General features: G+C 42.2%; 1 protein-coding gene across 1 annotated transcript in view; it reads left to right on the top strand.

Annotated features, from left to right (window-relative positions):
• Window positions 1-783: 783 nt before the first annotated feature.
• otog (otogelin) overlaps window positions 784-25,947 on the top strand; it is a gene marked incomplete at both ends in the record, with an annotated part of 83,151 nt that continues 57,987 nt past the window's right edge. Inside the window, 14 exons of the mRNA XM_080771734.1 lie at window positions 784-864; window positions 2,184-2,241; window positions 8,812-8,910; window positions 9,351-9,508; window positions 11,472-11,593; window positions 12,143-12,351; window positions 13,547-13,677; window positions 15,161-15,267; window positions 15,870-15,979; window positions 16,988-17,113; window positions 17,922-18,030; window positions 20,166-20,212; window positions 22,807-22,952; window positions 24,239-24,371. Of these exons, the coding sequence (XP_080627860.1) occupies window positions 784-864; window positions 2,184-2,241; window positions 8,812-8,910; window positions 9,351-9,508; window positions 11,472-11,593; window positions 12,143-12,351; window positions 13,547-13,677; window positions 15,161-15,267; window positions 15,870-15,979; window positions 16,988-17,113; window positions 17,922-18,030; window positions 20,166-20,212; window positions 22,807-22,952; window positions 24,239-24,371 (1,636 nt within the window). The remainder of the gene's footprint in view (window positions 865-2,183; window positions 2,242-8,811; window positions 8,911-9,350; window positions 9,509-11,471; window positions 11,594-12,142; window positions 12,352-13,546; window positions 13,678-15,160; window positions 15,268-15,869; window positions 15,980-16,987; window positions 17,114-17,921; window positions 18,031-20,165; window positions 20,213-22,806; window positions 22,953-24,238; window positions 24,372-25,947) is intronic.

Here is a 25,947-nt window from a genome sequence, read left to right as displayed (position 1 = left end):
CCTTAAATCCTCAGGAAAGGCATTCAAAATTAAGCCTATTATTGTTGGTATATTATTATTTATAGATGTGATGTACTGTATGGTCTGAAAGTGCAATGCACTAAGTTAGACTAGGGGGCCCTAATGTGAAAAGGTGAATGGTATTGTATTGATGATGTCATGAGGTCAAAGGAGATGAAAGAAGAAGTAAAGAAGTGAACACATGGTATGGAAGCTGACTTGTCTGCGTGCACTTATTTCTATACGAGAATACAACATATTTGGTGGCATTGGCGCTACCCTATATCCTACTTTATTTTATTTTGTTTGTTTTCTATGCAAGGATGGAATTGCGTGACTGTGAGTGAGTCGTGACCTATGAAATTTCGTTACTCCCAAAGTTGTTGTTTTGCAACTTAGGCTATAGAGAATATTTGTTCCACCCCCATCAATGAATACCGGCAAAATAGGCCTACATTTGCACTCTGTGCAGTGTGAGTCTGTGACCCAGCAGTCTGTAGCCTACTCTGTAGGTTAATTACAACAAGAATGGACTGGTGGCGGACCGGCGGTGCACCGGTGCGATTTGCGGCGGGTGGTAGCCCCCCGAGAGACTCTTATTAGTGGTGGCCGGGTCACCAAGTTCGGTGTAACATCGAGCTCTACTCTCCTTTTTGCCACCGTTCAGGACACGCGCGGGCGTGCATACATTATGCAAATGAACAGCTGCGGTCGCGCCCGTCGCGGTGTTCTTTAACAGCAGCGCGCGGTTGATTGCTTTGCTCCTCGTGTTTTGGAGGCTGAATGGCGCACGAGAGGAGGTCGCATCGCATGCAGCAGCCCGCGGGTCTCAGCTGGCTCAGGACAGATCGACGTGATGCTTCGGTGTGAGTCCAGCATGTGTGCATGGTGCTGCTGCTGAAACTACACTTCACCTGGCAGGCAGGAGGACACAGAGCAGCCGATCCACTCACTGTGGATCGCCTGAATCACGAATGGATCCTAATTTAAGTCTTTTTAGCCGGAAAAGGTTTTTGCATATATTATCTTTTTATTTTATCCTAATTTATCAAGGTGAGTACTAGCCCCATAATACACAGATTGTTATTTTTTGTGATGCACAAGAAAGAACTGTGTTTGTCTTAATGTTTATAGAGACACAAAGTTTTTGTGGGATTTTATCTCCAGTCCTGAACCTTAAACTACTAAATAAAATGCTGTTTTAGCAGTAGTAGGTCTAGGTAATATATAGCGTTCCTAACTTATTTGGTCTTAACTAACACTTGTAAGTTACTTGTAATGACAGACAAACAGGACTGCTTTCAGTCAGCTTTACTTTGCACTTTATCTCGGACTAGTAGGGCAGTAGCAGGTGCATTCAATGCAATCATTAGCAGAACATCTCCAAATCCGATCGCCACAAATAATGCTCCAATTAATGAAAATGTTCTCGCAACATTACAGGAGTAGGGCTAGAGTAGCCTAGAACTATACAAGATGGATAGGATGGTCCACTTTGGCTTGCCAGCCAATTTGCATTACAGATGTGCTTTTTGTTTTGGCCATTGTATTTGTCGTGTGTGTCTGTAGTTGGTTCTGTAATATTTCCAGAAGTTCTATTCTGTATAGCGGATATTTTACTTTCTTTGTTTAATCATTGTTAAGTACGTTTGTTTTGAAGTGACCCAGCATTGAATTCTGAATCTTTTAAACTCTTTTCCAGCACACATTTCCTGGGGTATTGGCATAGTGAACATTTCGAACTCGAATGTACTTGATAGTACTAATAAGTGAGTTGATTATTATTATTATTATTATTATTATTATTATTATTATTATTATTATTATTATTATTACTAATTGCTAATTACTATTATTGTTATTAGATGCTACTACCAATGCTACTAAATTAAAACAACACATACTTTATTTTAGGACATTATTATTATTCAATAATTAATATTAACAATAAATTCTTCTGTTAAGTAGGCCTGTTCATTTCAATGTCCTCGTGTTGACCACTCAGATAGGACTCGGATCATCACATATTGGATATGATCGGAGTCCGTCCTCCTTTGCAGATTGTCTGCCTGTTATGTCAGTGTCAGGGAAAAGCTCAGTGTGTGTATTATGCAGGGCTTCTAGTCAATCTAGTGCTGATTACCTGCCGAGAACAAACCCTCCCTTGTTCCCTTTTCTTCCAGCAGCGACAGCAGCAGTATAATGCTGCAGAAATGGGATCCGGCTTCCCAGAGAGGGCAGGTAGGCGAGCGGAGCCGCTGTTTTGAAACGCTGCATTGATGGATGTGCCACGTTAAATAACGTCAGGGCGCACACACAGACATCTGCAGACAGCAGAGTCATCCCTAATACAAATGCGTGGCTTGGCCGGAACTCGTTTCATAGAAGCAAACCATTCAGTGGCCCCGGCCTCGGCAACAAAAAGCCTGCTTACACCTGGCTTGACCCCCTTCACAAAATTGCCAACATGAGAAACTTAAGTTGCTATTGTCTGTCTGATTGTTTATCCTACTTTAAACGATATATTAGAAGACTGTCAACATTTGTTGTGTGTCCCATCATGAGTGAATGGAAAATTCCATGCATTTGTTCTTTCAAAAGGCATGTTTAAAAAATTGTTCAGGTTCGGGAGGTCCCAGCAGGAATATAAAAGAACGGGGACTTTTGTCTCCCTGTCGACACTATCAGTGCATCACATCAGGGTTGAATGTGGTCACTCCCTTTGTCCAACCCTTCATTTAACACAAAAAGGCGTGAGAATCCAGACGCCGACAATAGGGATTAGGAAACTGACAAAACAATTAATAAGTTAGCAGGCCTACAGGTTACTAAGGGGAGGAACGTTTAACATTTGACCTCCCTCTCCAGAAACTATAGTCCTAGGAAACAATACAAACAATGCAAACTCCATAATACCTCATAGGAGGTCACTGAGAGACTTGGGTATTATTATTACATTATTATTGGTATGGTTTTGTTCAATGGAAAAAGACCAGTTTCCTTGATTTCCCTTCGTCCACTCCACTGAAGAAATCCAAATTGACGTGGACTATACTTTTATCTGGCCAGTGGCCATGTTGTTTTCTTTGTAACAAAAGCCCACCCTTTTAACCATTCCTCACCTCAACACATTGAGTCAACTTCTGCCACATTCCATTGGATGAAAATGTACCCTATAATTAAGAAAAAATGATTGTGAGAGTAGACAACGTCTTTATTGGGGCAACATTTTGCATTTTGTTCATTGCTCACTGGCCCAGAATCTGTGATTTGACAAACAAGGAATCAATTCACGTTTAGCCTTGCTATTTTTTTTACACACACAATAAGTGCTTAATAATTCATAGTAACATCTTAACATCTATCTAGCGCTTTTACCCAGACGTGCAGTCTTTGTTCCTGCCCTTTGAGATGAAAGCAGAGGTTTGAGCTCTCAGGTATCCTCCAGACCCACTAGGAGTACTAGAGCTGTCAGTAATACTGGGATCTAAGCAGTGTTGTTTTCGTCGACTAAAACTAAGACGAAAAATGTTCGTCGACTACCTTTCTTCACTGACAAAAACTAAATGGAAACTAGATGAAATCCAAGCTATGATGACCAAAACTAAGACTAAATATACTGATAATTTCGTCAACAAACTAGACTGAAATCTTAGGGAGTAACGTACTTTACAGTACGTTACATGCTGAAAATAGCAGATCTACAGCTCACAACGCGTCACAGCATATGGGAACAGACAGCGCTAGAAAAATGCAGACTTAAGGTCATTAGACACTGGTGAATTGGCGACGCGATATATTCGTGCGAATAATTCGCATTTAAAAAATACAATTGAAGTCCATGCAAGCTTCCACATCAGTGGCGAATGTGCGAATGTGCGAAAATGCGACCGTTTTCGCTCTTTATTTGTTCGCTCTGGTGTCGTATTTTGCAGAGATTCGCTGGCGAACTGCAACATGCAATATTTCGCATTTTCAGATCGCTTATTCGCATCGCGTCGCTAATTCGCCAGTGGGTAATGACCTTTAAACTGACACATTATTATAGATTTCTGGATGATATATTTGGAATATGGGAACATAGCAAAGAAGAATTCCAGGAATTTATTGATGTTTTAAATAGCCATCATAGATCCACAACGATAAAATATGTGACACACACAAAAAGGATTGACTTTCTTGATGTAACAATCTTCAAGGGCCCAAACTTTAACACAAATTGGAAACTAGACTTAAAAGTATTCTTTAAAGAAACAGATACTCACGCCCTATTACACAAAACGTCATTCCACCCGGCACACTCCTACACAGGAATAGTCAAATCACAACTATTAAGATTCCATAGGATTTGCACGCAAATAAGTGATTTCAAAATAGCTTGTAAAACGCTATTTAATGCTCTCAGACTAAGAGGATACACTAGGACATTCCTCCGGAAAGCTCAAAATACCTTCTTAGAAATAAGAGTGCGGAATCCAGGCCCTAAATTGGCCCTGATAACCAGTTATTCAACACAGAGCACACTAGCCAAAATCAGAATAAAAAGGAATTTTGAGAACCGAACGGATGATCTTCTAAAAGATTATAAAATTATATCGGCCTACAGAAAAAACAAAAACCTTAAAGATTATCTAGTACACACCAAGCTAAAAGAAATCAACACACCAGCACGCCAGGGACCAGAATACTTCAAACCCAAACAATTAGTCAAAAATAGAACTACAAAACGCGTGTTGGAGATTAAACAACAAATAACAGCCAGAACCAGCAACTGCATTTACTTAGGTACAAGGCTGGGACAACACAGATACAATATTAACAATGAAAAAAAGACAACCACAAGATTTGTGCAACATGGCTCACAGCATTGAAGCTCAAAAATGCGCTGGACTTCAACACAATCCCAACTGGACAGTAGGACAAAGACGTTTTAATGAAAAACTGTGGATTAAGAACCTCAACACGGATTTTCCTGGAGGCTTAAACATGCCTAAAATCAGATCTTGAACACTACAAAACTTAAACTCAGGATTAAACTGGAGAAATCTAAAAATGATTGGATCAGACTTCCTTCGGATACATGGCGAATGCATTTATTCCTCGCAGTGCACTGAAGTTTTTTAATTCCCCCCCAAATGCTGCATCAGTTCCATCTTTGCCAGGCAGGATTCCCACTTAAATAACTTATAATTGTAAAACGTCTGGATGTTGATTTCGGCCCAGCGTTTTGATCAAATCTTTATTAGATCTGCCACCCGAGAGCTAAGCCTGTTTCTCAGCTTTTGCCTTATTTTATATGTTAACGTCGGGGGAACTCAAATACACTTAATTACGAGAATCCGTCTATGTTACAAAGTCTTAGTTTTGATTAGCTGAACACAGTCACTCCCCTGCTCCACTGCCAAGACTCTCCCTATGTAAATGATAGGATATTATCCCATTTAGGCCTGACCTCAAAATTAAAAAATAAAATCACACCCGTGTGAACTCCCCCCCCCCCCCCCCCCCCCCCCTCTCTCTCCCTCTCTCTCTCTCATTAGCAGCAGAGCAGCACTATCCCTCTCTCTGTTTCTGGCACCCCCTACTGGTACTAATAGTCATATACTGGTGCTCATTAACGTCACATACATGTCACATACATAGGTGAACAACACATAGGCGTACACAGACATTGCTGGTTGTAGGAGTGGTTGCACCAGTCAAATATTCTAAATCCTCCAGTTTTCCGAAATAAATATTTTCACGATTTTTCAAAAATAGCAGACCTACAAGCTCATAGCGCGCCACTCGGTGGTGCGCTATGAGCTTGTAGATCTGCTATTTTTCAATAGCTAAATTAAAACATAATGTTTAAAACACCAAAAGGGGTTCCCGCCCAAAATAGCTTATACTTTCCTTTGGAAGAGGCTTAGAAACAGCTTGATAACATCAAATTGCGGCTTCCGAATGCTATTGAATAGTTTCTCAATGTTCATGAAACAACTGCTAATTTGTTTCTGTCTCATCCAAGGAACTTCGGAGTGCAGCCCCTACAACATCAGCCAGCAGACTGTCAATCAGCTCAACGCCATCTAACTTGACATCCATTGAGTCTGATCAGCCATCTACCGCCACTTTCTCTACATCGTCCAACCACACGCTATCGAGTGTGACAGGATATATATATAGCCCAACGACTTCACCAACAAACTTTTCAGCTTCTGTGCAATCACCATCCAGCTCAACAGTTTACAGCCATTCAACAAATTTGATGCCATCCAACCAATCATCATCTAGTTCAAGGGCTATCAACCAATCATTAACAAGCCCGACGTTACCGAGCCGACCACAAGTCAGCTCAACCGCTTCCAGCCAATCGGCAACTAGCCAATCGACTTCCAACATATCATCCAACAAGAGCCCAGTGCCATTCAACCAATCAGAAAACAGCCAAGCGCCATCCAGTCAACCACTATACACATCTACTAATTCATCCTTAGCTGAGCCACATCCAAACCCTGCATCTCAAGATAATGCTCCATCTGTCAGACATGCAAAGGAAGGTCAGAGGGCGGCCTTGCAAGTTACAGGTAAAGTTGGGTTGGAGCTGTAGAGATTTGCTAGCACTGATTGAGTACATCCATTTATATAAGCAAACAAGAGTTGCTGAATATAGATAGGCTTGATTGATCCTGCCTAGGGAAAATATCAGTCGCCAGAGGCAGCACAGCAGTTAAGGTACAGATACAAAGTAAGAGAAGAGAGAACTTAAGTACTGTAAGCCTTACAGTACTTAAGTTCTCTCTTCTCTTACTTTGTAGGTACATCAAGGCTAGGTGGAAGGTAGGAAAGTTTCACAAGTCCTGGCCTCACACGGTTTATAGATTGTATGGGTTAATTAATAACATGATACAAATGAATACATGCCTAACACAGAATGTTATGAATGAATACTAGATTCAAGAGGGTTTATTTGTCACTCACTTATACAGGTAAAAGCTACGAAATATTCACCTACTGTATATATTTTGACGAACGTTTGGCTAATATGACATACCCAGAGTATTAAGAACCCTAGAATGAATGTGGTTAATCACTAATCACTAATTGTGATAATCACCATATGCAATTTATAATGTCTCATATTGACATGCTCATGACATATCATATATTTGTAACAGGTCGTTTCGAGGAAGCAATCTGATTGGTTGAAACGGCTTCTAGCCGTGGATCAAACCAGCACCATTCACCACCTAATCAAAACAAATAATTCAGCTGCTCTGTTTTCCCAGAGCGCTAGCAAACTCGGTGGCTAGGCTAGCTAGTTTCTTGGGACATTTGTGGTCGTAGTGACTACATCTGTCATTTTCAGCGATTTTCTTAGTTTTAAGGGTAACTGTTGTATAATTGCAATATTACACTCGAGGGTGTGGTTTAACTTGATTATTGCCACGACAGTGATGCGGTAAGGAACGAGACGTAGTCGAGTTCCGCAAGCATCACTGAAGTGGCAGTAATCACGTTAAACCACACCCTCGAGTGTAATATTGCTTAAGTAACCACTTTCCAATCATTCCGTGACAGAACATCGTCAGGTTGAACCTCCATCAGCAGTAGCTTTTCCCTCCAGTTTTCATCCTGTTTTTGTCTTGTCATCTTTCTATGGAAAAGTATTTCTACTACAACAGTACATATGATCTCCCCCAAAATCAAATGTGCTTACAAGAGAGTAACAATGCGGTCTAGAGTACAATGTAATATTGTGCATGGCAAAGAGTCGTTACTGTATGTAAGTGCACACATCCTTATGAGTGCAGGAGGCTTTAGGGAAGTTGCAAGTGCACATCTGCAGGTTAAAGGACACATTAATACACACAGCAGAGGGAAAACGCCACACTTGTCAGCGCATACGCTATGAGGTACTCTATGTCACAGCTGTCCTCCTATGGGCTGCCGTGGTTGGAAGCACACTCTCTCTAGGAGGTCTACTGCTCAACACCTGTCCCATTGATCACTGAGAGCACGTGATCCGAGGGAAGATAAGGAGCCAATGTGTGTGCAATGTCTGGAACTGGTTAGCTCCATGCCCACCACCCCCCAGATCCTGCACATGGAACACTGCATAAGAAAAGAACTCCCCAGACACTTACCGTAAACCCCTTATCGTTGACCAACTGCTCTGGCTTTGACCATTGTACAACGTAACAAAAGAAAAGAAAAAAAAAAACATGTCATTTTACACTTTCAGAATTAAATGAAACACTCAGGATTTAGCTGTGGGGTTCCTTACTATTGATTCCTTGCCGATGTTTGTGTCCTAGGAACTGAAGCTTGGATGGATCAGAGGTTTAGCTAAATGCCTGCGACGTAAATGGATCTTATGGCAGTAAGAAACAGTAGAAGGAGAGTTTACGGAAAGAAGCAATTGTGGCATTGCTTGTTTGAAGTGAAATATGTATTTATTCATGCCTGTATATAATGTGCAAGTACTCTAGTATATGCTTCCAATTGTAGAGAGCCACACTTGTGAGTCTCTACTAATAATTTTTTTTTCATGACAACGACAGGCCTGTAAGAGAATTCCCCATTCATTTTTCCCATAGTCGTTTCAAATTTTTTAAAGACCTTTTAAGCCTTGGACAAAGCCAACTCTTGTTGTGACAAATCATGACAATAAAAAAGGGCAGGGTACAAGCATTTGTTTTTGGGGTTTTTTAGGGCGGGACTGCGACGCTCTATGTACTGTACTCTACATACTGTTGTAAATGCCCTCACTGGAGTGCATTATCTAAAGATGAGAATCTTACCTGCATGTGGATGTTCTTTTTGCAGAGAACTGCTTGGACGCATGTCTAAATGGGGGCCGATGTGGTTTGTCAGAGTCATGTGACTGCACCCTTTACCAAGCTGCTGGCCACCGATGTCAAACAGGTAAATGAACTGCATTTCTGTACGTTGTCATTGGATTTAGGTCATTATTTTGAAGGCGTTTTTAGAATCGTCCTAATTTCAGTAGGGCCACCTTTTTTAATACTTTAATAGTGCCAGCTGTACAAATGTTGATGCTGTTTATCAAACGTACAGTTGCATTGGCAATAAACATTAACGTTTACAGGCCTCAAACTAGAGAAGTTTAAAAGCCACGTTAGATTGCGACGCTTCCTGTGACCAAAAGTGGTTTGAGCTGCCTGCATGCTTGAGCCACTTATGTATTATTCTTAAATGATTGCTGGGCACGAAAGCATTCTTAACTAATTTAACAATACAAACACGATAATAATGATATTAATGGTGCACATGTATGATTGTCTGTGGTCATTTATGGGCTACTTAACTCAACACCCTTTTGTGGTCGCCCTTTCTGTATACAGTTCCAAACCTGGGTTATGAGAGGGAGATGACCTGCAGAGCGTGGGGCCAGTATAACTTTGAGACCTTTGATGGCCTGTACTACTACTTCCCTGGTCGATGCACGTACACTCTGCTGAAAGATTGTGAGGGTACCTCCCAGTCCAGCGTGGTCGTTCAGGTATATTTTCAATTTGATACGCTCTATTGATAGTACTAGGAAAATCCTTGGCGAAAGGTCAACAATGGCCATTGGTCCGATAACGACAACGTATCTCGAACCCTCACCCTAACCTCCCACGGGGCAGCACACCTAAACCTAACCTTAACCCTCTGCCAAACCTTAATGCACCCCTCACCAACCTTAATCTGGTCGTTTTAACGCACCCCTCACCAACCTTAATCTGGTCGTTTTAACGCACCCCTCACCAACCTTAATCCAGTCGGACCAATGCCTCGCTTTGAAACTCTGTTTCCCCTTTTTTCATCCGCATGTCGGACTAAGGGACTTGAGTAGCTATGGGGACTTGTACGTAGTTCAGACAAGTCATTGGTCCGACAAATGACAACCCACCTCATCTCTTGACCTAACCATAACCGCAAGCACGGGAGCAGCCGCTAGTCCGGGGTGCATACTTAGTTTAGACTAGTCATTGGTTAGACATGGGTTAAGGTTAGGTTTAGGTGTGCTGCCCCGTGGGAGGTTAGGTTTAGGGTGGGGGTTTGAGATAGATTGTAGTTGTAGGACTAATGACTGGTCTAACCAATGACTAGTCTAAAACAAATACTGTCTAAACTAAGTACTGCAGCCGCTAGTCCGACATGTGAATGAATGTCGGGCTAATGCCCTGTCTGAAAAGCGTCCACCTCCCATAAAGGAGGGGTGCAGTACTTGGTTTAGACTAGTCATTGGTTAGACCAGTCATTAGTCCTACAACTACAACCTATCTCAAAACCTCACCCTAAACCTAACCTCCCACGGGGCAGCACACCTAAATCTAACGGGAGGTGGACGCTTTTCAGAGTGTGAGTGTGAGTGTGAGTGTGTGTGTGTGTGTGTGTGTGTGTGTGTGTGTGTGTGTGTGTGTGTGTGTGTGTGTGTGTGTGTGTGTGCGTGTGCGTGTGCGTGTGCGTGCGCGTGTGCGTGCTAATCTTGCAAACCTCTGGACTGATCAGTTCCAAATTTTATATGCACACTGCCAGTAGGCTCAGGTCAATTATAACCGTGCCCAAATGTGGACTGATTTCATTCATAGATGGGCCTCATTGGAGCCACGACATTCCAACGTGAATCCCCAAATCCACAGGATATTTTTAGTGGCCATCCATCCAATCCAAGCTCTAAAATGAAGTTGCTCAGGAGGATGCTGTTGACCAAACATTTATTTGACCAACTGGGTTTCAGCATAAGAATCACATAATTGTTGCTAAACATAATCTAGGTAGTGTAGTGTAGTGGAATATGCCTTGTGTAAACCAGCAGAGAGACAGCACAAACGCTCACTCACACATAATAATAACAATAGGTCAATACAATGAGCACATCATAAATACAGTATTACTCTTTGCCTATCAGTGTCATACATACAGATGGAGATACCAAGTGCTCATACAAAGTGAAGAAACTAGTGCAGACACTCATAATAACCTTTCCCCCAAAATACTTGCCTCTTGCCATCTTCTCTGAAGTCTAGTTTTCGCCTCAGGAGGAGATTTGTTCTGAAGATTAGTGAAAGCTATCTGGTTATTAGGGTCAATTACCATTAAATACTGCAATTATCCACAAGGCCTTGAGAACATCCACAACAAACCTTGACTTTGTTCCCCCAAATGGACAGGAGATAGGCTACCTCTCCATGGGAAAACGAACTATATGGAACACTAACGATAATTAATTCGGACTTTAATGGGGTTGCTATTATTATTATTATTATTATTATTGTTATTGTTGTTGTTGTTGTTGTTGTTATTGATGTTGTTGTTATTGTTATTGTTATTGTTGTTGTTGATGTTGTTGTTGTTGTTGTTGCTGTTGCTGGACATGCATTATAATTGTGTTTGTTGAAAAAAAAAGTGTTTTATTAATATATCATTGCTATGTCTTTCATGTACAATTTTATGAGCTTGTGTCTTTGCATGTACAGCTTCACAACGACCCAGACTGCCACTCCTTCCCCTACACCTGCATTCGATCCGTCAGTCTCTTTCTCAGTTGGGATGGGGAAGTCCGGTTGAACGGAACCGACGTCAGCTTTAAGGGACAAAGGTAACTCTCAATGGCAACTTGACTTTTACCATTGCACATGCTTTGGTAATAGAGGGGAAAAAATCACACCTGTGTGAAGTGAGGGGCGCTCTTATCAGCGTAAATCGTCATGACCCGAGTGGAATAGTAAGAGAGTGGCGACACGCTTTGATCTCGCCGCAAAGCGAGTGCCTATGGGCTATAGTTCCAAACATTGGAACTATCCCATTGAGATTGAATGAGCACTTCCTCATTCCATTATTACAATGGGAGTCAACGCTCTAGTGTCGTGCTCAGACACATAATGACGTAAATTCTCCATTCATTGTCAATTGGAATTTAATGTTTGTGTAAGACGAAAATCGACACTAATAGCTGGATAAAAATACCTTGAAAATTATGGTTTGCTACCTGTCAGAATGGCCATAGATGTATTTCTGCTGCAGTTTATGCATTTGTTTTATATGTTTAATTCATTTAGTTCATGGCAATGAACGTTTTTCGGTGCAACTATTCTCCTTGCCAAACCCCCGAACAGAAAGCTAAATAAATCCACTTTGACTTGTTTAGTCTCCAGTTGCCTGCTCATATCCATGACCTGGAGTTGGAGAGGATCTCGCACTACGTCCTGGTGACCCAGCGGCAAGGCTTCACTCTGGCATGGGACGGACACAGTGGCTCCGTCTACATCAAGCTCAACCCAGAGTTTGTGGGCAGGACATGTGGCCTCTGTGGCAACTTCAACGCAGATGTCCAAGATGACCTCAAGACCAGCTATGGTACACTTGCTTCTCAGTGTTGTCACCCATGAACCCCCTCGAGATACGGTATACTGAGTGTAAAAGCATGTCTTATTTGAAGCGTAAGAATTTACCTATTTCACTCTCCAAGCCAGCACTGAGGATCATTCTATGTGCATTGCAAGAATCCATGCAGTCTTAAAATCACGTTTAAATCACAATAAAGCTTAGCTATGTCAAGATGTTTCTTGACCCAAGTTAGATGACCATGAAAACAAGTGATTTAACTCATTAAATCAGGTGCTGCTGGTTTAAAGAAGATTTTTGTGAAGTGAATGTTAGACAGACTGCTCATCATCCTCACAATGGCAAAAAACTGGGGGTACTGTACTGTACTGGCACACCCGACATCATGCTCAGACGCACCCAGTCAGCCACCCACCCACCCACACACACACATAGCTCCGTAAGGGAGTGGTTGCACCACTCAAAAATTACTAGACAATCACTTCACCTAAACAAATTGTGTGCTAGCAGAGTGAGTGCATGCGGGACCATTCCAGGACCATGGACAGTTCCTCGCGTCTAAACGCCTGAATGAGTTTTGCCAGTGCATAATTATGATGCTGATGGCAGTGACCACTCCGGATCATGTTGTTTTAAATGTGACAAGCACCATGAGTTGTGAAGAGCCGTATTTTGCTCACATCCCAATTAGATTGAACTGCTATTGCAGAAAACATATAGAAGATACATTCATGAATTGAAAGCAAGTATGTGCACTGCACAAAATAGACTCATTTAAAGACTATACATCCATCTATACCTGACACACTTCAAAACAGCTTTAGTGGCTTACTTGCTGCTGCCACCATGTTTTGTTTCATTGAGTTGTTGATGCACTCCGCCGCCTCACCCATCCCGCCCCCATGGGACGACACATACTGTCACATAACGCATACAGCCCCATTCTATCCACTTGTCAATTAAGGATTCCCCAGGGTTTGTTGTTTCTAAAAGAAGCAACCCTGGGATCCACTGTTAGGTTAGTATTGTGACAACAAAACATTCCCCAGGGTTTGTTTCTAAAAAGAAGCAACCCTGGGATCCACTGTTAGGTTAGTATTGTGACAACAAAACATTTTAAAGTCTTTTGTCATGTTTAAGTGAACATATGACATCCACTGGTGTTGTTTAGCTTGTACTGACCTAAATGCTGCCCCCCCCTCCCCAGGTGTACTGACCCAGGACATTGCCATGTTTGGGAACAGCTGGTTGGAGGCGGAGCCTCACCAGGCCAGGTGTCCCACAGTTCCTACTGGATTTCCTTCACCTTGTGCTGAGCTAGATGCACACGTTTTGCTGGTAATTTAGTCTTTAAACGCACACACGCACGCACGCGCGCACACACACACACACACACACACACACACACACACACACGCTTCATAACACTGTTGAACCATGTGTGTGAAATTATTTTTTGCAATATCCCAATAGGGGCACCATCAGTCACCAAATACATGCATGATCCTGGGGCGATATGATATGATATGATATGATATGATATGATATGATATGATATGATATGATATGATATGATATGATATGATATGAAATAGTACTTTATTGTCAGTTCGCACTTGTATGCAACACATACCGGTACACACATTTGACATAACACAGGACAACAGTTCAGTCTAGTCCTGGCCAAAAACCTTGGCAATTTCCCCAAACATCACTCACCCAAAATTGCTGGACATTTTTAATTAAGCCGTTGAAACATGTCCTCCTCTCACAATGTTTTTGAAATAGACCAATAGGCATTATCGACATTGCTCCAAAAGGATGTGACCTTGAACAAAATTGTAAAAGGATGCCCTGGGGATTCTACTTAAGCTTCTACTGCATTAGCTTCCTAGATGGCACAGTGCCAGTCACCTGTTTGTAACATGTGGAAGCTCATGTACATGTAGAAGTACACATGTGAGGCTTCCTTAAGGCACTCCATGTATGGATTCATGTCTCGCCTGGATGAGTCCCGGAACAGTACTATTGATATAGCTATATCAATGACTCGACACCGGGCACTCCCTGTGTGGGGTGTGGAATGCGAGTGTCGAATTTGAAGTCGGTGGGAGGTGAGAAACAGTTCTCGCGTACACACAGACACAGTGCATTAATAGTTAGATAGATAATATTATTATTATTATTATAGAAATTCTATATTTCTATCTCGCAGGAAATACTGTAAGTGTATTTTCAGAAGAAAAGTATCAATTAACGTCACATGAATTGTAATAATGTCTGTCTGCAATTTACGAGCTGCGTTCGCTTCCCGCGTTCATGCGTCTTACTTGTGTTATTGTATGTAATGTTATATACATTACATATGTAATGTTATATACTGTTGTATGTAATGTTATATACTGTTGTATGTAATGTTAAATACTGTTGTATGTAATGTTAAATACTGTTGTATGTAATGTTAAATACTGTTGTATGTAATGTTATATACTGTTGTAATGTTATATACTGTTGTATGTAATGTTATATACTGTTGTATGTAATGTTATACTGTTGTATGTAATGTTAAATACTGTTGTATGTAATGTTATATACTGTTGTATGTAATGTTATATACTGTTGTATGTAATGTTAAATACTGTTGTATGTAATGTTATATACTGTTGTATGTAATGTTAAATACTGTTGTATGTAATGTTAAATACTGTTGTATGTAATGTTAAATACTGTTGTATGTAATGTTATATACTGTTGTATGTAATGTTAAATACTGAAATACTGTTGTATGTAATGTTAAATACTGTTGTATGTAATGTTGCAGAAGGTGGAGGAGGTTTGTGCCATGCTGATGGAAGAGCCTTTCAGAAGTTGCCATGACTATGTCAGTCCCCTGTCCTACATGGCCAGCTGCTCCAACGACCTCTGCCAGTAAGATTCACGTCATGTGTCCTATTTCATAAGATTATGTTAATTTGCACGATGAAATGTAAAGGTTTAAATGATTATTATACCATAACTTGTGAAGGTTGTCAAGTTTATTGGGACGAGGGCTTACATTTTAGTTTAGTCTCCATTGTAGTGTACCACTGTATACCAGTGGCTCCAGGTATGTCTTTCTTAACCCATTTCGACCTGAGACCAGATTCTACAAAATGTCTAATCTAAATCATGACAGCTTTCTGAAAAACCTCATGTTTCTATGTCAGCGGTGCTCAACCTTTTTCATGTCAAGAACCCCTAGAATTATAATGTATTTGGCCGCCGACCCCCATCTGAAAATAAGTTGTTCCAGGCAAAGATTTGAGTTAAAAACGTTTGCTCTAGAAGAATATACATACAAAGATTTTTTCAAAAATAGCAGATCTACAAGCTCATAGCGCGGCACTCTGTGCCGCGCTATGAGCTATGTAGATCTGCTATTTTTCAATATAGCATAATAGCTTTAAAACACCAAAAGGGGTTCCCGCCCTGAACGGTTTAAACAGGCTCGACTAAATGAGTAGCCCTCTTGTTTCCCCCCTCTGTTGAAGGTCGGGTCCCAACGGTGATGCGGTATGCCAGGTGTTCACTGAATATGCCCGCGCCTGCGCCCACGCTGATCACCCTCTGCACTCCTGGAGGCAGCACATACCTCAGTGTGGTACATTCTACTCTCTTTCCTCCCTCTCGTTTTTTTATTTTCTATTGTTTATCCATGGTTACTAACTATATCTATTTGAACACTTATACAACTTCACACCCTTCACCTGTGTGATTGTAAATGACCTATACAATACAAAGTGATTGCTAAGTGAAATACTCAGTATTAACTCAACTCTGAGAGTATGTGGAGCCTCAAGGCTCATACATAGTCTGGATTTTGGGTGGTTAGGTGACCACCGAACTACAACATGACGTCACGAGCCGGGGTTGAAGAGCAAACCACCGCCACCGCTCCAGCCCTTCTCTCTGTTTTTACTCACCACCGCTCAACATTATTTCAGCTCCGGTGGTCAGCTCACCACCGGAGCGGTGGTCACCTCACCACCGGAGCGGTGGTCACCTCACCACCGAAAATCCAGACTATGAATAGGCCTTTACTGGTCCATTTCTACTCTGACTTAAACGAGTGTTGCGCACTAAATGTGCAGAGCAACTTCAGTCAGGACATGCTCTTTTCAGTTGCTGGTAGTGGCCGACCATTGGTCAGCCTCAGCTCCACGCTTCTATTACACTCTTCACTAATAGAGAATCCCATTTAAACGGGGAAAGTTTCCATTGGTCATTTGCTTCTTTGCTGCATAGTCATGCTGCTGTCATGCTATACACTTCTAGTAATCGCTGCTCAGTAGTCAGTACTCACCTTCCACCACCCTAGCTATACCACCTGTCGTTTTACACCTATACTTTTATCTACTATGGAGGATTCGGGAAGGCCCCTGTTTTGGGGGGAGGAGATGTAATGTGCTCCCTCAGACTATACCTAAAAGCAAGATCATCACTAACTCAAATAAATGTATTCACATTTTTTTATTAAGGTTTTATCATGGTATTTACTTATTTTAAATACTGTTATATATACATAAGAATACTATTATATACTAATAGATAATGAAATGATAGATGTTTTAATATAATGTCCTAATTCCGTCTGTCTTGCTGTGATCAGCAAAGCAGTGTCCTCCGGAGCTCCAGTACAGAGAGTGCATCAGCTGCTGCCCGGCCACCTGCAGCAGGGAGCGCCTGTGCATCGACAGCAAACTGCTGTGTTTGGATGGATGTTACTGCCCCGAGGGTGAGTCGTCCAATCGATGCCCTGCTTCCCAAACTCTACAGTCGGGACCGTAGAGTATTAAAAGGATAGAGACTCCGCCCCCCCTCCGCTATTCATGTCACTGGAAGTTGCTCAGTGGCGTTTTGAAGCACCCGGAAAGGACCGTCTATTTCGGCCTTTTTTCGCCGATTCAGCATGCGGAAGTGTAAAGCCCAGCTGCACGGGGGTTTCCTCGTCATGAATCCACGGGTCTGCGACCGTCCGCCTGCAGTCCTTCCTCTTACCACTGCTACAACCTCTTACTCTAACATGTGGTTGTACACAATAGTAATAGCTTGACATTTACAAACGCAGACATACACTTTATGCAGTACTTTACTAGCTCTCATTGTCGGTGTGCCCAACTCCACTCACTCGCATGCTATAGGTGTATTGCTAAATGGTGCATTTATATAGCACCTTTATCCAAGGCGCTTTACATTGTGCATTACATTCACCCATTCACACACACATTCACACACCGATGGCGGCCGGAAACCATGCAAGGCACCAACCTGCACATCGGGAGCAATTAGGGGTTCAGTGTCTTGCTCAAGGACACTTTGACACTAACTCTGGAGGAGCCCCCGGGTTCGAACTGGCAACCGTGCGGTTATACCATCCGGCCACTCTATACCCCTGAGCCACCGCCGCTCTATACCCCTGAGCTCCGCTGTGTTCCTCCACAGTGTCCCTATATGTCACATCGTCGTGTCTGAGCTTTCATCAGTTGTTGTTCCTAATGTTGTCTGAGTAACCTTTGTGCTGTCGTCCTTCCTCCTCTCCCCAGGGCTGATCTATGAGGAGGGGAGCTGCGTGGTTCCGTCAGACTGTCCATGTGAGTACCATGGCATGCTCTACCCCACTGGACAGTCTATACAGGAGGAGTGCAACGACTGGTGAGTGTCGTTTCAACTGTCACTGTATACTTACTGTATGTATGGGATGTTAGATATGGCCCACTGTGCTGACTAGAAGAATGACCTCGTCAGACTATAGAAGACAGAGAGAGAGAGAGAGAGAGAGAGAGAGAGAGAGAGAGAAACACAAAGAGACGAATTTCAACTTGAACATCTAGCTTTATCAGACATTACAACAAAACAAAACAAATACACCCCTGGTGCGTACACCCCCGTTGGTACCTTAATGGGGTGTACGCACCAGGGGTATATTTGTTTTGTTTTGTTGTAATGTCTCTGTCTATGTGATTATATGTATGCAGCTGTGGTCCTGTCTCCAAGACAAATTTCTCCCAAGGGAGACGAAATAAAGACAACCTTGAACCTTGAACCTTGAACAGAGGGTATAATCTCATTTACACTTCACAATTAGACATTTATAGCAACACACCTAATCACACAACAAAATAAAATACATTTAATTAAATGGCACAACAAGCTTATACGTTTGTGTACAAAAGGTTAAAGTTTTTCACTGCTTCCGTGATCGAGCGGCATTATCAGATAATGTATAATACTATTACTACTTACTTACTACTTTAATACTACTGATACTGTACATACAGAAGAAAACATTATTCCCAGAAAATGAATGAATTAATGAATGAATAAACAAACAAACAAATAAACAAATAAACAAATAAATAAATGAAATAAAATAATAAAATTTGTTTATAGCCATAATACAGTCAGTATCAATAGGATATAGAGGTGAGAAATATGGGTTTTTGAAAATCCTGAATATGGACATAGGGCTATATCTTGCGCCACCCTTAACCCTCATCCCTAAACTTTTTCACTATTTTAAAGATCGGCTAGTTGAACTATTTTAAAATGATTTTCAAAATAGTAAAAAAATGGCAAATAAGTTTAGTGATAAGGGTGGCGCAAGATGGAGCCCTAGTTTATATGAGAAACACTCTTCCATCCCTCAATAACTACTATCAAGTTGTCCTTTAGCAAGTCACTTGATCCTCAGCCCTCAGCTCCCAGTGGCCCCACTGTAGAAGACTGGGGCTGCACTGGGCAGCTCCCAGTGGCCCCACTGTAGAAGACTGGGGCTGCACTGGGCAGCTCCCAGTGGCCCCACTGTAGAAGACTGGGGCTGCACTGGGCAGCTCCCGGTGGCCCCACTGTAGAAGACTGGGGCTGCACTGGGCAGCTCCCAGTGACGAAAGGTAAACAGTGTGTGCTTGTTCCAATGATACTCAAGTGTGTGTATAGCGAGTGTGTGTGTGGGGGGGGCAAAACTGCGTCTTCTAAAGTGAACGCGTATGTGCTGGCACTGGGAACTGTAGTAAGGGCATTTTATCAGGTATTTGACCAATCTGGGAACTAAATTGTTACCAAGAAATTTCTTCACCAATGTGTTTCTAAAGGTGTCTAATAACATGTACTAAAAGTTTGAAATTCAACTCCTGTGGGAAATTTAGTTATTATAGCATAATATGTGACCATACCCATAACATCCTATATAAAGAAAAAAAGTCCAAATTTCATCATTCTTTCAGTAGCATGTGACATATGAAACTAGGGGGTTTTCATGATTCTGAATCCATTCCAAGCATTAGTTTTGCACAAACAACAAAATTTGGTCAAGTGGATATGGCCTAATTTAGCCCAAGGAGTGTTTTTTGTGCAAAACTAATGCTTGGAATGGATTCAGAATAATGTAAAACCCCTAGTTTCATATGTCACATGCTACTTAAAGAATGATGAAATTTGGACTTTTTGGCCTTATATAGGATATTATGCCAATAACTCAATTTCCCACAGGAGTTGAATTTCAAACTTTTAGTACATGTTATTAGACACATTTAGAAACACATTGGTGAAGAAATGTCTTGGTAACGATTTCCCAGATTTTCATAGATTTCTCTTACTACTGGGATTTATGCTAACAACTAGCGGTAGAGTAACAGCTGCAGGGTGACCATGACATGCTCTTTTTAATCTCAGACACAGCTGGGTTTTTATTCCGGTCTTCCATGAGGTCCAGGTCCTATGTGTGATTAGTGCAGGATTTCATATTCCTTGATCCACCTGGTGGACGTCTCTGCTTTCTCTTCCTGCAGCACATGCGCCGGGGGACTCTGGAACTGCACCGAACACAGTTGTCCAGGTGCGTTCTCTTCCATCAACAGTGTGACATTAAGAGTAATGCCTTGTGTGGAGCTTTCGCGTGTACACACACTCAAATGCCCAGTGTTAATTTAACTCTGAGAATGAACGAATGCTATACCGAATTGACTTGCGGGGTTCATTTGGTTTAATTTGTACTTTCTCAGAGTTCTATTCTATTCTATTCTATTCAAATGGATAAATGAACACTGAAGTTCTGTGTCACCGGCGTCAAATCACAGCATGTGACACTGGACGCTTAATGGTAATATTTACCAATGAAACATTGTGGGGTGAGGTCCTTTACTCATGGGAGTTTATTTAACCCTGAATGTGTAATGAGGCCTCTGAAATCATTCTAATTTGTCAGTATTATTAGTGCTTATATGTGTGTCATTGCATACTGCTGCACAGTGCACTGCCTCAGTGTGCTTTTATCATTGCTTCACTTCATTTGCGTTCTATGGCCAAACATTCTATTGCTTAAATAGATTATTTTCTAAATGCTTGCATGCAGTCACATTTTTTTCTGGACCTTTGCAACACATTTTGGAATGAGGCAATATATTTGGACAACTAACATGTCATTGTCAATCATTCATGTTATAATAATAATCATAATCATAATACATTTATGTGTTGAGAACTGGTGATAGAATTTCAGCAGCGTTAATCTCTATGAAACTCCTCACTCTCAGTTGAGAAGAAGCGTCTGGTGACTGCATGTGAGTGTCACCAGAGCTCCCACAGACCCCCTAGGGATCCTTGAAGGGGTTTCAGGGGGTCCCTAGCCTAGCTAAATGATTGATAGTTAAGAAGCAAATGGTCGATTACGGCTCTGTAACTCCGAGAGTGTACAAATGTTTGAAGGGTTGATCAATACCGCATGTATGACGAGTAAGACGCGCGAACGCGGGAAGCGAACGCAGATCGTAAATTGCAATAACAATTAGAATAAATTACGAATTATCACTCAGCTCCATATATGGGCACAAAAGGGGCCAGGTCCACAACAAACAAATCACTGGCCCCTTTTGTGCCCATATATGGAGCTGAGTGGACCTGGCCCCTTTTGTGCCCATATATGGAGCTGAGTGATTGCTGATGCAACACACTCCATATTTGGATAGCGGGACAGACAGACAGACAGACAGACAGACAGACACACACACACACACACACACACACACACAGACACACAGACATGATCTGCTAGGTCTCATAGTAAGTGCTCACTGCGTTCGCAATTATGACACTTATGACATGGCTTTTGTTTGTGTGAATGAAGTCCAAATACACTGCCTCATTCCAACATTTTGTTGTAAAGTATAGTGTGCAAGTCACAAGGACCATGTCAATTAAAATCTAGAGAGTCCGTTATTGGCTTAATGACTTACGGTATACAGTAAGTGTGTGTGTCAACGGCTGAGCGGTTAAGACTTCCTCTGGATCCACGCCGCCCTCAGTTGCTACTGGGAACAAATCCAGATGCTGCTCTCTCCTTGTGCCGTTTTACACTCTTGCCGTCTCACATTTCTAACTTAAAGGACCACTTCACCACTTGTCAACCTATCTTCATATACTGTAATAGGTCCTCACTAATAATCATGAAAACGATTATTTTTTTTCTACTCAGTCTATGTCTCATGGGAGGGCTGTGGGCAGTTTTGAAACCGTCTTCCAGTGACATCATCATTAGGCAGATTTTTTTTAAACAAGATTTTTTACAAAATTGTTTATATGTTTATATATTTTTGAGAACGATGGCTTCTATTTTCGCATTGCAACTTTTCAGGACTAGAAAGCCTGCCGTTTCTATTAGCTTGTATTCCCCATAGATGTTGTCACTGGAAGATGGTTTTCTGAACTTCCCACAGCCCGCCTATGAGACACAGACCGAGTAGAAATAAATTGCGCCATTTCTTCATGATTATTAGTGAGGACCTATTATATGAAGATAGGTTGAAAAGTGGTGAAGTGGTCCTTTAATTTTTTATCTAAATGAAGAACAGATACAAAGAAGATTAAATGATTTATAATTTGTTTTGCCAGATACGCTGTAAAAATCATACTGTGTTAATTTAACTCTGAGAGTGTAGAAATGGATAGGCAGGCAGGCAGAGAGTGAGAAGGATACAACTGATATTAATAAAGATACAAGTACAGATACAGTATGTACTAAAGATCAAAATACGAAAAAATAAATAACAATACAAATTAAAATAGGTCGACTTAAATTGATCTGTGCTCTGGCATCACTGTAAGCTTCTTTCACCACCTTCAATGTGCTTGCATATTTACTTTTTCTTTCTCGGCAATATTACCACCTAGCATCACGCCACAAATTCCTTTGTCCGATTGGCTACGCCTGATCACGTGACGCATGTCCATCCAGTGCAATTCATGTTGGTTTACAGGTGCATGCTGGGAAGCTGGACTGCCATTACCTACGTTTAAGGGTTACAGTGAAGCTTGGGGAACCAGGGGTAACACAGTGGTTACTATCAATTGGGGTTCCGTGGCCTAATACAAAAAATAATCACTGGTTTACTGGTTGACCTTTGATCACATTTGCATTGTTTGTTCTTTCCACAGGAGAGTGTTCTGTAACTGGAGATATGCATTTCCATTCGTTTGACGGTCGGAGTTACTCCTTCCCAGCAACGTGTCAATATGTCCTGGCCAAGAGTCGCAACTCAGGGAGGTTCACGGTCACCATCCAGAATGCCCCATGTGGCCCCGTGAGTCTGAATGTTATTCAGTTAAATTGACACTTGAGAGTCTTTACCGTGTAAAAGCACTATTTAGAAGCTTAGTTATGCCAAATCAACAAGACGACGACTGCTCTACATTTTCATTCATTAGAGTCACTTCAAAGAAGTATAGGTACTCTTATTCTACTGTGAAACATGTTAATTTGAGAGAATGTCAAATGTGTTCGTTAAATGTATTTGGAAGAATGAAGTCAAACTTTGTACCCAGAGAAGTAGTCCAATGAGTCCAATGATAGCAGTGATACAGCTGCTGTGATACAAGAGTGGTACAAAGTACCATTCTTTGTATTACAGCAGCTTTGTACCACTCTTTGTACCACAGATATATCTATTATGTATATGTCACTACACTGTCAGATGATTTTCAGTTATTTATTATAATAACCCTAACTGACAATTAACGTTTTGAAGTTTTGTAACTTCTCACACAAGCATTTCGCTGCTTGTACCTAGTATGAGTGATGACAAATAAACCCTCTTGATTCCTGAGATGAGTGATGATGGAATCCTCCTGGAAATTCCCCCGTCAAACTCTGACAGACGGATACAACATGAAAAGCCATGAAAACACAGCGTTGGTTTTCCTCTGAGCCTCCAGTTTCCCAGCAGCCTTTGAGCCGCTGACAAGCCAACTCAATGCATGGGCAGCCCCCCCCCCCTGTTTACGATGTCACACGCATCAGAGCAGATGGGCCCCTAGCTGTGCCATATCTGAACAGCCAAAACTGACAAGACTACCTTATCTTGCTCCTGAGAGACACAGGCTCGAAATGGCTTTGTAGTTGTAGAGGTGAAGAGAGGATGGCGGGGAGGGGGTGTCACCGGGGGGGATGGATGGTGTCTGTGTTGAGGAATCACTTTAGGAAGTTAGCGATGGGAAGGGTAGGGGTAGCGTGGCGGAGTGTGTGGGTGCAGGAGTGGTAGATGGACTCGAAGTCTTGGCCGCTGTGCTGTGGCGCTCATGAAAGAGACGATTCATTGTGGCCAGATCGCTTACTGTCACTCCGCTCACTTCCCCGACACACTACTGTAACTCGCTCTAACTTAAGAGACCCGGGCTCTGCGTTGAGACACCCCATCATCATGCCCCATCCGTTGCCCATTTCACCCACTGACAGACCAACCGACCATCCGTCCCACATAGACTTTAAAGTAGAGCTATTTGAGGACTTTGAAGAAGGTCCGTCCCCCCCCCCCCCCTCATGACAACCGCCAGTCACTTTGTGGTCAAACCATCTCTTTTTCGATTGCAGAACCTAGACGGGGCTTGCATCCAATCAGTCTCCCTGGTCATTGATGAGGACCCAAGGACAGAGATCACACTGAGCCACCTGGGGGAGGTCTTCATGTCTGGACAATACCGCATCTCACTGCCCTACTCTGACGGTAACGCTCTATATGCACCGTCGCTCTCTCTTCATTGTCCGCGTGTTGTTTTTGGTGCTGCAAAGGGCTCGCCCTGACCGGCAAAGGGGCTAATATGCTCCAAGGGATATTGGTATGTGCAACACAATGTAACTAACTTGTGTGGTAACACAATGTTTCTGAACAACATCCAGCATAGTCTGTGAACCTAACCCTTGGATTGAATGGGTTATGTTCGCATAATATGCTGGACTTTGTTCAGGACACTGTTATCGGTGACATTGTTTTGCACACAAGGATGTCCCACGGAGCATAGCCCCTTTGCTCGCACTGTGCTGTTCTCATGCTCAAGTAACTGGCCCTTTGTATGTTTGTGTGGAAGTATGTCATAACAACCCTGTGAATCTTGTTGCCCCCAAAGGATCTGGCATGATTAAGAAAATTATTCTACAAACCTTGTTATATGACAGTTTTGAATACCTTAAGATTGTGGCCAAATAGTAAAAAGAAAAAGCCAGTTTAAAGCTCTGTTAGTAGTCTGTATCATTAGTAAAGAAATAGGTCATTGTCGTCAATTAGCAGGTGATTGTCGTTAAATGACAACTGCAAATGGCAAAACCTGTCATGAGGAAACTACTGAATAGAACCCCATGCTCATGGTGAAACAGAGGTGGTCTTTACACGAGAATGGTGTTCATAGAAAATGGCAAAATAAAGTATCGTTTGCTGGTGTCCCTTTAGACGAGAACGGTGTTTTCAGGAGGTGAAAACGCAACAAAGTGAAACCTCCTTCCAGAGTGGAAATCTTTGAGAATGCCGCAAATCCGCAAAACTTATGACATCATGGCTCACGTTGGCTCACAGCGCATATTTATTACATTGATGCAGAGCCATATATGATATAATGGAGTTCCTGAACAAGCCTCCCTCCGCGCCTACAAAGCACTGCTCATCAGCGATGGTGAATGTAAAACCATGATGTAAATAAAATGCCTTGCGATAGGCGTCAGCAGCGTTTATGTAGCCTAATGTATTATAAAATATATAACCATCCCGTGGCGCGCTCTGCCTGCATGCTCTGGGCTGTCTGTCCTATGTGTCACCTCGATGCGTTTAGTAGAAAGCAAGCAACGAGCGACGGCCACAACCACGTTGTGTTCTGGAAGCAAAACCTTGATAGGGTTGCGTGAAGGGGGAGCTGGCTCTTCTTCTTGTACGTAATGTGGGTGACTGGTCTATTTGGCAGCCCGTTACCGCCACCTAGCGACATTATAGCGTTTTCATAAAGTGTGCGTTCTCCTGTAAAGGGTCAATAAATGAGAACGCAACGGGACTTTGACGTTTTATCTGGAGATGGTCGCCGTGTAAAAGAGGCAAGAGATTCGCCAATTTCTTACCAGGAATCAGACTTTTTGCTTCCTCTTAAACAATATGAGCTGATATTTGTACTGGACTCCGTATTATATTGTCCTGGTGTGTCAGATGGTGATTTATTATCGCAGCGAAAAGGAAAACCTCTCCTCTCCTCTCCTCCCCTCCCCTCCCCTCCCCTCCCCTCCCCTCCCCTCCCCTCCCCTCCCCTCCCCTCCCCTCCCCT

This window comes from Protomyctophum bolini (assembly GCF_963924005.1).
Source record: "Protomyctophum bolini genome assembly, chromosome: 1".
Lineage (NCBI taxonomy): Eukaryota > Metazoa > Chordata > Actinopteri > Myctophiformes > Myctophidae > Protomyctophum > Protomyctophum bolini.
Note: the sequence above shows the minus strand (reverse complement) of the source record. Positions and strands in the feature narration are given on the sequence as shown.